This window comes from Carassius gibelio, chromosome A17 (genome assembly GCF_023724105.1).
Source record: "Carassius gibelio isolate Cgi1373 ecotype wild population from Czech Republic chromosome A17, carGib1.2-hapl.c, whole genome shotgun sequence".
NCBI classification, from domain to species: Eukaryota; Metazoa; Chordata; class Actinopteri; order Cypriniformes; family Cyprinidae; genus Carassius; species Carassius gibelio.
This window is the reverse complement of record NC_068387.1, coordinates 22,629,730-22,641,272: the sequence shown is the minus strand read 5'-3', so window position 1 is coordinate 22,641,272 and position 11,543 is coordinate 22,629,730. Positions and strand designations below refer to the sequence as shown.

Genomic DNA, 11,543 nt, shown 5'->3' with positions numbered 1-11,543 from the left:
GTGTCACTGTTTATTAATAGATTAAATGAAACAGGACAAATTTAATCTTGACAAACTATGTATCATTATAAAGATCTAAGCCTCAAGCATCGACGACAGATCGCTGTTTTTCAATGGAAAGCTGATAAAGACTGTATTTGCTACATTTATGTAAGCAGTAACGTTACACATAAAAAACATGAACATTAGAAACGCTGTACATACCAGATCCGTAGTAATAACGAGTCATAAACACATCCACAGCAGTAAATCCCGGTTTAGTTAGGAAGGTAATGGTCCACTGAACGACATCTCATGAAGCACGTTTAGTCCAACGAAGCAATAACGTTGTAATATGGATCATAATTCCTTTGTTTACGTTTCAGTTCTTCAGCGACAGAACTGTTTGCGTCCATTATGGAATAACTGACGGTCGAAAACTGTATGGTTTTCCAGCGTACAGTAGTGTCACAAACGGAATGAGATAATCCACCGGAAAAAAGAATGAATGAAAAATAGGCGGAAGATAGTTTATTTGAATTTGGCGCTCCCTTATGACGCGCTCTGACGCACCTGTCAGCTCAGCTGATGGAGGCGGAACTTATAGCGAAAACTTTTTATATAAGGTTACCGGTATGTGAGAGTGTGTATTTTGTTTAATGTGAATGTATCTGTATGATTACCATCTGTTTGAGTGCAAATCAGCCCGCTATTACTGTATGATCACGGCTATCAGTGAACGCGTCTGTATGAATAGAGAGTGGATTATTTACTTTATGGTACATTTTTGTTATTACCATTTGTATAAGTGGCCATCAGAACATCAGCACTTATTTGCACTCACCAGAGTTTCATCATTGGAAAGGGGTCAATAAAACAGCTTGTAAACAATGTCAAGTACCTCAGGATAGCCATTCTCTGTCCATCAATTTGACAGTTGACTAGAAAAATTTATTATAGAGAGGAACATTTTACTAAATGCATGCACTATATTACATACTAAAATATTTACATAACCTGTTCTTCAATATTTATTGTACAGTATGTATAAATACATAATGAAAACTAGTTATGACAGCCACAGTTTTTATATGTTTATATTTAAAAAACAAATTGGAGTAGAAACGATTAGAAATAATTATATATTTATTAATACAAAAACAAAAATTTACAATTTAAATGTTTGTATATAAATCAGTTGTTAATTTGAACCATTAATATTATAGTAATGTACCAACACACTTTATTTGCAGCATTAGTTGAGATTTTTCTGAGATGTACTGTACCCGAAATGAATAAATTTGTATCAATACCCAGCCTAACAAATAACGGGTCAAAACTTCCAGTCAAGGTTGACAGTTCTATTGTGGTTAATTTGTCAAATTAATGAATTTAATGGTTGAGTGTATTGAATTGTGGGATATAACATTCAGTGCAGTGCACTCTAATTGAATACATTCTGACAAATGTATCAAGAAATCAAACTATTCCCATAAACAAACAATTCTCACACCGTGTAAACATGAATAAATGGTACATAACGCATTTAACCGTTTCAAAATAATAAGTAGTGTCCTGTTCTAAATGCACTCTGAAGACTAAAGAGTCTAAATCAGAACATTAATAGTAAAAGAAAAAGAAAGAAATGCAAATACTACAGTAAGTCTTTTTCATGAATCTAATTCTTTGTCAACCTTGAATCAAGATGATAGGCGTATCAGGACCAAATCCCAGACTTTTCTCGTTTTCGACGTACAATGGCAGCCACATCCTGTTTGAGAGTGGTGACGCACTGTTCCAGCTGTTCAGAGAAGTCCTTCAGGAGGTACGTATGTTCATCCACAAACAGTCTGAGACCTAGCATGTCTGCTTCCTCCTATGGAGACCAACACATTACAGTCAAAGCATGTACAACCAAAAAGACTTTCACATCTGAACACAGAGGCATGACTCGCCTACTTACACTGGGTTTGTGTCTGCGCAGCCGCTGAAGTTGCCCCCTAACAGAGGTCATGCTGTGGTAGAACACTTTTAAGGCTTTGGCAAACTCAGCATCACAGCTGGGCCTTAGACTGCCTCTGCGCTCCTGCCGACCGCGGTTATTCTCCACACCTGCGGCAGAAATGAGGAAGAATAACAATGTGTGTTATAAACTGAGCATGTTAGGTAATATAGTGGCCCACTTGTGGAAGAAATCCTGAGCTGTTGTGTGAATACATTTGTGTTTTTGCATGTTTCATGATTGTTATGTTAACATTTACTGCATAAGGTATTGGAAGGACCCTTTGATTTCTGTGATGCAAAACATAATTGTGGAATCCTTTCATTAAAAAAAGGATTTACAATATAGTATCATCCAGAATGTCATGGAATATGGCAAATTTCATACATAGCATACAAATGTCATTTTAAATGTTAAACTTTTAATCAGTTGTGAAATTAAGTTTGATTATTTCAATTAATCAGACATGATTTTTGATTACTACAACAGAAGCCATAGCAATTAAAAAATGGAAACACAATAACTAGGTTTCTGATCCCGAATGAGTCCTCAATTTCTTGACAGAGCAATAATGTCCCACGTGCATTAACCAAAAGTAGTCACCATTTCTGGCTGAGTTGAGTTGCTCTCTCAGAGCACTGTTTTCTTTCCGTAGTGCTGCGTTAGAATTTCTCAGCTGTTCCAAGTCCTGATGAAGGGCTCGGAGAGATGAGCTGAGGTCAGAGCCTCCAGTTTCTGCAGTCTAAACAAAAATATATACACATGCAACTTGAATAGATTGTAGACTGGCTCATGCAAAGCATTTTGTGTGTTAACAAACATAATGAATATTTATTTGAAACATAAACATGGTCTGTTTAATTATGATATGCATATACCAAGTGTTCTGATGCATTAATCTTGTCAATAATTATGCTGTCCTCTTGAGTCATCTTCACTCCATCCATGCTGGAGACTAATTCAGAACATCCTTCTACAAACACAAACATGTTTACTGGAGAAGGTCAAGAATGCATTGTGTTTTCACAGTCATAATGTGAGACACCCAAGACTGGAGTAAAGTCTGCTGAAAGTTCAGCTTTGCTATTGCAGAAATAAATTACTTTTTATAATAAAGTGAAATAGAAAACAGTTCATATTAAATTATAATAATATTTTGCAATATTACTGCCTTTGTGAGACTTCATTTAATAGCATAAAAATCTTTCCAACCCCTAAACTTTTGAACAGTAGTGTAATATTTCTTGCATCAGAGACAGTTACCCTGCAGGCCCCACAGCTCCAGCACCAGGGCATTGCTCTGGAGGAAGTTGAGCAGTTCCTGAGAGGTTCTCAGAGCAGTGAACTGGATTCTGTGATCCAAGAGCGGGTTCACGTTGTGCCACACCGCTGGAGTGTATAGAGGCTGTGGACAGTCAAACACCTGAAACCTGTCAAACAGAGATCAGAACTTCAGTTGAACTTCAGTCTCTAGGCTATTCATTTAGCCTCTTATTTAATCATTTATTCATTTTAGTTTATTATTTATTCATTTATTCTTGTAACATTACAAGAAAATGAATGCTTATATATTTTAAAATGGCATGGACCATAACATTGACAAAACACCAAAAAACTGTTCATAAAGCACGTAGTAGCGTATACAAGCCAACTTCAGAAGTATCTGGATTTCAGGATTTTGGACACATTATAAGATGATGATGATGATGATGATGATGATGATGCATCCTGCAGAACACCGAGCTCTTTCTTGAGCTCAATTAAGATAAAAGAACATTTTGAAATAAGTTCAAGTAATAAAATTAATAAAAGAAATAATACTAAAACTTAAATGAAAAATAAATAGCAGCAAACTAATAAACATAAAATCACAACAATTTTTTTAAAAGTAACAAATTAAAATTAAAAGCTTTAACACTACATAACACAAAAATTACAATGAAATCAGACAATTTATGTACTGCAGTTAGTCTGAATCTGAAAAACTATTTTGGTTGATAATCTTATGATAATTACTGTATTTTTCTGACTATAAGTCGCACCTGAGTATAGGTCGCATCAGTCCAAAAATACGTCATGATGAGGAAAAAAACATAAGTCGCATTTATTTAGAACCAAGAGAAAACATTACCGTCTCCAGACACGAGAGGGCGCTTTATGTTTTCAGTGTAGACTACAGGAGAACTGAGCAGCATAGAGCGCCCTGGAGACGGTAATGTTTTCTCTTGGTTCATGTCTCTTAGTTCATGTCAAATTAATTTTGATAAATAAGTCGCACCTGACTATAAGTCGCTGGACCAGCCAAACTATGAAAAAAAGTGCGACTTATAGTCCGGAAAATACGGTATACATTAGTATTATTTTACATTAATCTTACATGAATTAATTAATCCTTTATAAATAAATGAATCTTTCATAATCTTTCAAAAATGTATTTTAGGACATGCATAAGTATAATTTCGAATCTAAAACAGAACTAAGCTTTCATTAGATCCATTCAAATCCAACAAACTCATACTGCCATCACTGATTCAAACTAACCCGATTTGCACGCCTCGGTTCCGGGCCTCTTTAACCCAGCGTAGACCACAGCACTGATCCAAAACCAGCTGGAAGTCCAGTCGTTTCCCAAGCAGCTCTGACGGGTCAATAAGGATGTCGTCCTCTCCCAGGGGCCTGGGAGAAGATGTATAAATATCATAGCACTACTAATATTTAATTTGCACATTTAAACATTTAACTGCAGAAATGTAACCCACAATCCTGTTGGGCTGCAGGGCACCAGCTGTGCCTGTAGTATGGCCTCCTCTGTTCCTTCCGGACCCACCACGTCCACCTGCTCCTCAAGAGGGATGCGGAACGCCAGAGACTGCAGCCAAAGGTGAGCGCTACCCAGGTGCAAGGGCTCCAGAGGATCCCAGAACGGATCTCTGTCCCTGGGAAGAGGAGCTCGGTCTGCCCCCTCTCCTCCTACCACCTGCTGCTGGTACACCTCCTCCATCAGAAACTTACGGTTGACAAATTTGGCTTTGGACCACATCCATACCTAACAAGACAAAAAACATGAACATTTAGATCATAACAGAGCTCATGTTTTTATTAAAGTCTGAAAGGCACAGGAGCAAAAAATGCCTGTTTAGAGAGGGTGGAAAATAGGCACGTAAAATTAAATTACGACTGCTTTGAATGAAAAAAAAAAAAAAAACTTGTTTAGTACTTGTTTAGGAAAAACAAAATGAAATGCTACAAAATGTTTTTTTTTTTTTTTTTTCAAACCTGTAAGAGTTTCTTTCTTCTGTTGAACCAAAAAGTTGCTGGCAGCCATTGACTTCCATAGCATTTTTTTCCATATTAAGGAAGTCAATGGCTACCAGGAACTTTTTGGTTAACGATATTCTTCAAAATATCTTCTTTTGTGTTCAATAGAAGAAAGAAACTCTTACAAGGCTTGGAACAACATTTTTCATTTTTCAATTTTCATTTTGGGGTAAACTATGCTTTTAATATCGGGTGAGAGCCAGGATGTTTTTGAGCATGATAAGGGATAATATAACATCAACGCCCTCGTGCTTCGGCTCTACATCTGATGCTGTAATTGCATTAGTCTCTTATTCAATTAAACTGGTCCATGTTTTCAAAAACATCTAATTATATCTCATCAGCTGACATCTGCGTCAAACACAGGTTGGCAGTCAAGATTTCGGCACATTCCTTTTTGAAGTCTTACTTTCTTTTGGACTCCGAGAAAGAGCCTATTTGCTGTTCTCATTCTTCTTGCTGCTCTTATGTGTCCTGCATATTCAAAAAAAGGGGTGGGGGGGGGTGGCTTTATCTGTAATTAAATCATATGCTGACAGATTTGTCACCTGTTTGCTCTCCACAGATGTCACTCTCACTGCAATGTCTTTCTCCAGGTCATGACCCTTAGAGTCTGACATTGCCAGGTTCTTGATTTCCAATTTGAATTCAACTCCCTGTAAAAATAAGAATCACTATTGAAAGGTGCAAACTTTTTTTTTTTAAGTTTTGCCACAATACAAAAGCCTTGAACTTACACCGGCTTATACAGTGCTGTGGATACGACATCAATAAGTTTTTAGTTAACAATGCCATTGTAAAAATGCCCAATGACAGATGTGTGTGTGCGTGAATTGTTATTTCACTCAAAAACCAAAAGAATCAAGTAATAGAGGAGTCAGAGTGCTAAAGTAAGTAGCATGGCCTGGTCTGAATTTAATTTTTCAAAAATACTTTAAAAGCTCCATTTAATACTAAAAGCCTTTTCTGTACTCACCTTCTTTAACTCTTTACTCATTTGGTTAGCTTCTGTCACCATGGGCATCAGCTTTATATAGTCATAAAACACAGCCAGTAGACTGGGGTCAGGCTGGTGTGGCCCTGTAGGGTTGTTATTGTTAGCTAAAACTATTAAAAATAATTTTCATTAATTGAAATAAAGCTGAAATAAAAGATAGTATAACCATTAGATGAAAAGCCAAAACTTCAAAAAAAAAAAAAAAAAAAAAAAAAGTCCAAATTAAAAAAAATTATATATAATTATAAAAAAGCATTTACAAAAACAGCAAAATTACTGAAACCAATATTAAAATGAAATCCAAAAATATCCAAATAAAAGCAAATTCAAAAGATTAATAAATACTATAATAGTTTATAAATAACTAAACACTGAATGCATCTAAATTAGGCCAAACAAAGATATCTATATTTACAAAAATGACATTTCAATCTATTACAAATCCAAACCCCGAACGTGACGTACGGTGGCCCTGATCGTCACACAGAGACTGAATGTGGAAGCCCTCGGCCGCTGCCAGCTCAGACTGGAAATAATCATAATCATAACGACTCCAGTCCATTCCTGAACGCTCCGAAGGGAAGCCAATAAACAGGTAAGTGCTGTTCGAACCCAAGACGAGTCGATCCTTCATCAAAAAAAGACAAAGGTTGTGTAACACTCAACTGATAACTTGATAACACGCACAGATAACCATTCTAAAAATATGCATCATGATAAATTGAGAAATGTCTTTATCGTTAAAGTGTATTTAGCTCCTACGCATAATAAAACACACCAAATGCTGCAGCTCTATCCTCTTAGATACTGGCACGCCGTTCACAATGACCTTTGACCCGGCCACAGGAGTAATTGATACTCTCCTTTGCTGGTTTGAGAAAACAGCATGTTTGTCCTGAATTCTGAAAACAGGAAAACTAAATAGCAGCTCACATTTAAAAGAAAAACAGATACAATCTGCATCATTTTTCTCATGCTTGACTTACCCTAAACCCCTGATGCAGAGCGATCTGGGGGAATTGTCCGCCAGACCAATATCCCATTCACCTTCTCATAACAAAAAAAAAAAACAATATGCACAAATATGCCCATGCTATAACGGCTCTGACGTCACAACTGTAAGACGAACTCACCTTCCTGAATGAAGAGCTTCACGACGCCAGACAGCTGAGCATCCTCATTGATGTTCATTATGTACGGATGCATCTGCATCATCCTTCGCTCCTAAAACAGAAAGAGATTCCCAAGATAGAGAATGAATGACTGCTGGAGGGGAGCTGTTCATAACAGTGTTGTTATTTTTACCTACAACAATACCAAAATCTATTAAAGTTATGGTTTATAGGGGAAAAACTATTAATTCTCTGAGATCAGGTACCAGTTTGAAGCCTTTTTGACATGGAATATCATTGTGTATATTTTCTATTCAGGAAGTCTTTAGATGATGATTTTGGAAAGGATTTACATTTATCAATTTAGCTAAGTGATAGTGAATTCAATGTCTTCCCAGACATTGTTGTTAGAAACCAGTTAGTGTTTTAAATCATACAGTCATAAAAGAGCATCTTTGAGCACCTGTGTTATAGTTGCATACTGATTCTCCCAGTCTTTTAGGGCCTCTTGGAGATGTTGTTCCCACAACGTCTGAATGGCTCGAATCTGCAGCTCATTATGAGTCAACAATCGCCGCAGCTCTTCTACAACAGACAACAGGTTGAGTTACACGAAATGACCTGGCATTTTAAGTTTCTTTGTATTTCTCTGACTTTACATACTCGTCTCATCATCAGCTTTACGGCCTTCTTGGCCCAGTCGGCTTAGTCTCAGAACTAGTTTTGCATTTTCTGCCTTGAGTTCCTTCACTAGTCGTTCTGTGGGACTTTCATTCACCACGGCTTTATTCTGGATCCGCTTGGCCCTGAAAAGAGCGACAAAGTGTCCCGTGCAATATATTACGTATATTAGCCTGACGCAAAAAACTAACGTGGTCTATACACAGCAGAGAATTTGTATATACAGTATTGACTAAATGTGACTTTTAATGTAAGAACCCACCTCTCTGCATATCGAAGAGTAGAAAGAGACTCTTCATAGCAAATATCTGCAGGGCTCAAGGTTGCGATCTGTTCATGAGGACAAGATACACTTCAATGCAAAGTATTAATCTCTTAAACATCACAACTCCCTTGTTCTAGTTTAGTTTCAATTGAGAAAAAGTTACAGAATCTTACCATGACGGTTCGACTGTTACCACCAAGAGCAGACTGCAATAATTTGGTGAGGACAGAGTCTCTATAAGGGATGTGAACTACTTTCTTCCCGAGGGCCATGTCTGCAAGAGCACTTTATAGACAGATAAAGTAAAAATAATTCATAACAGATTATATTAGTATTCTTTATGTCATTTTCAGTACAATCAGTAACAGAGAACATTGCATCTGTATGCAACAAGAGTGACTGACATACAGCGTTACAATAGACTAAATTTGGAAATGTCTGATATATATCTTCTGACCTGATGACATTTCCGAGGGTAGTTAAACTGAGATTGATGGCAGTGCCCTCTTTCAGCCTGTCGGCCTCTGACCCCGATGACCTCTGTCTCTCACTACCAGCCAAGTCCACTAGGTAAATATTGGACTGTTTGGTGATGCACTCCTTTGAGAAAATCTACATGCACAGTGAAAAAACAAGAATCTGTGAGAAAATAAAATGGAATATCATTTACATTCACAATATCAATAGAACTCAATAAAGTGGGAGCTCATGGACTGAGCAGTGTTATTTTAGTATCATTAAGATACTTTTATAGATTATTTTTTTCAATACAGAAATTTCAACTAAATGGAAATGAGAATTTGTTTTATGGTTTAAGGCCCCTAATTGGCAATAGTCAAACCTGTGATTGGCTACAATGCTCAGTGCTGTAAGAAACACTGTAAACCAAATCCTTTGACACAGTAAATACACCGTGTTCTGAATGGGTGATTGCAGGTTAATGCCATGTGTAAACATTTTCAGACTAGTGTGCGATATGCTTAGCAGAATGGACACCTGTTTGAGCTGGATGATGATGAGCATGTGCGAGCGACTGCTGTTGGCGTTCATGTGTGTGGCCACCGTGGTGCGTGTGCGTGTTCCCTGCTCCATCAGCTGCTCCACCTGTGCTGCACAGTCGCAGGGCACCCGCCTCAGCCCCTCCACGTAGAAACCCCTCTGCTGGTCCTCTCGGACCCGAAGACCACCCGCAGATCGGCTGGTCTTCGATAGCAGGTCTAAAACCTGAGCACAAGTTGAGATGCCATGCAAAGTCAAGTAAAATATGGCATAATGACATAAACATCAGCTAGCCATCATTTAGCAGACAGTTTCATTCACAGTACACTTATTACTAGTGATGAACCGATAACAAATAAATTGGGAACTGGACTTTAGGAACTGTTAGATACCAAACAGTTAAACGTGAGTTCATAAGCATCAGATGAAAATGAATTCCTACCTGTTCATTGTAGATTTCCAACATGCTGAAAAATACCTGTATTTAAAAAGAGGCTTTTATTTTTAAGGGTCATAGTATTTTTGCATGTTTTTTTAATTTATTATTATTTAGAATATAAAATCTAAATTTAAGATTTGTGTATTCAAAAACAAATATGCATCATATTAAGTTCATTAGTCTATGTTAAACAGGGCAATCCAAATGGAAATTTTATATGCAATTAAAACACTTAATTTTTGTTTTCTAGGTGAACAGTTTTGACAATAAAAAGTCAATGCATCAGTTCCAAAAACAATTATAATTGCTTTTTGACCAAAAAGTGTTCATCCTAATAAATGTTAAACCTTCTATATTTGTCAACATGTTGTTTCATTATGGTGTAATTTCTCCTAATTTTAATTTATCTTGAGTATGGTTTTGAAAATAATTCTAAATCACACCAAGCCAAACCTCACAGAAACTGAGAGCAAACATGAACAATGAGTGCATTATTTCATACGAATCAAAAGCAAATTTGATCATTAATGCAAAAGTTTTTGCCCCTTTTTCCTGTTTCAAAAGACACCGCTAAGTTAAAGCCTGTGCCTCTAAAAAACATTTTGCAAAGACATAATACAGAAAAGCTGGACTTAATTAAGCCTGCTCTGATCCACCTTGTATCAAATAAGGTTATCATTGCTGTGCAAATGCATTTATGCCAGCTCTGAGCATCCTTAACCAGTTAGTGTAAAGACACCTAAATGCCACTTCAGAAGCCAGCTTTGCATTGTAAATTTGGCAAAACAGTGAGATGTTGCATAGATATAATTGACAAACCTGACACTGCCTGCTATCTTGCATGCTCTTGATGGACTGAAACAGTCTATCGCAGAGGGTGGGTATTAGGCCTTTGTTAGGCCCATAACCAACCATGGAGTAACTCTTCCCAGATCCAGTCTGACCATACGCCAGTAATGTGGCATTGTAGCCCAGTAGTGCGTTATCATGGATGCCCTGCCCCAAATCCAGAAACACACTCGCCTGATAATGACCACAAGGGAAAGAGGGATTGAACCAGATTGAACTGAGCTGTTATCAGATAATCAGACTTTAAAAAAAAAAATCAATTACACCACCACAATAAATATAGCTGCAATTGTAGACTGAGACAACATTTTAAAATTTCAAAAAGCGCACTACTTTTCCAATCACATTTGCAAACATGAACAAAGACACATCCGCTTTTGCAAGATGAGATATCCTCTGTATAACCTGTTATCTGTTACCTGGTCAGCGTAGCGCCCACCTGTCTCCTCGGATACAAACAGACCGTCTTTATTCCTACTAAAGCCACTGTGAGACCAGTAAGTGTAGTCGAAAGTGAACGTGCGGCTGTTCTGCGGATTGCGAGGGTCTTGAATACTGATATTGTTGGAGGTAATTGAGATAATGCAGCGACTGCCTGCATCCCGCTCCCTCTGTATAAGAAAAAGCTTGAATTTTAAAAGGCTTTACACTGTTCTTCCATCTCAAACAGGCATAATGGAGGACATCCAAATAAATTCTTAACAGATGAAGCTAAAAACATATTAGAGCACAGCTCACTACATCTTTGCAGTTGAGATGATCTAGCTTTACTAACCTTATTGAAGGGTCTGACCCGGACTGCCACTTGCACACAGTCTTTGCTGGCCATTTCCATTCCCCTCGCCCTCATACTCACATGGATACACTGGACACAGAATACACAGAATGAGTGACACAGTGAC

At 37.4% G+C, this 11,543-nt stretch overlaps 1 protein-coding gene across 1 annotated transcript; it reads right to left on the bottom strand.

The window, feature by feature from the left end:
* Positions 1–1,185: 1,185 nt before the first annotated feature.
* kif28 (kinesin family member 28) lies at positions 1,186–11,491 on the bottom strand. The gene is made up of 23 exons (XM_052530418.1): positions 11,417–11,491; positions 11,061–11,252; positions 10,612–10,815; positions 9,796–9,831; positions 9,351–9,578; positions 8,812–8,966; positions 8,528–8,639; positions 8,352–8,419; positions 8,072–8,214; positions 7,872–7,993; positions 7,430–7,520; positions 7,283–7,343; positions 7,075–7,198; positions 6,768–6,924; positions 6,276–6,379; positions 5,848–5,955; positions 4,741–5,027; positions 4,523–4,657; positions 3,245–3,411; positions 2,860–2,954; positions 2,585–2,723; positions 1,943–2,091; positions 1,186–1,855 (listed from the first exon to the last, which is right to left on the bottom strand). Exons 1-23 carry the CDS (start codon positions 11,489–11,491, stop codon positions 1,697–1,699), a joined length of 3,111 nt encoding a protein of 1,036 aa, XP_052386378.1. The 3' UTR covers positions 1,186–1,696.
* Positions 11,492–11,543: the final 52 nt, after the last annotated feature.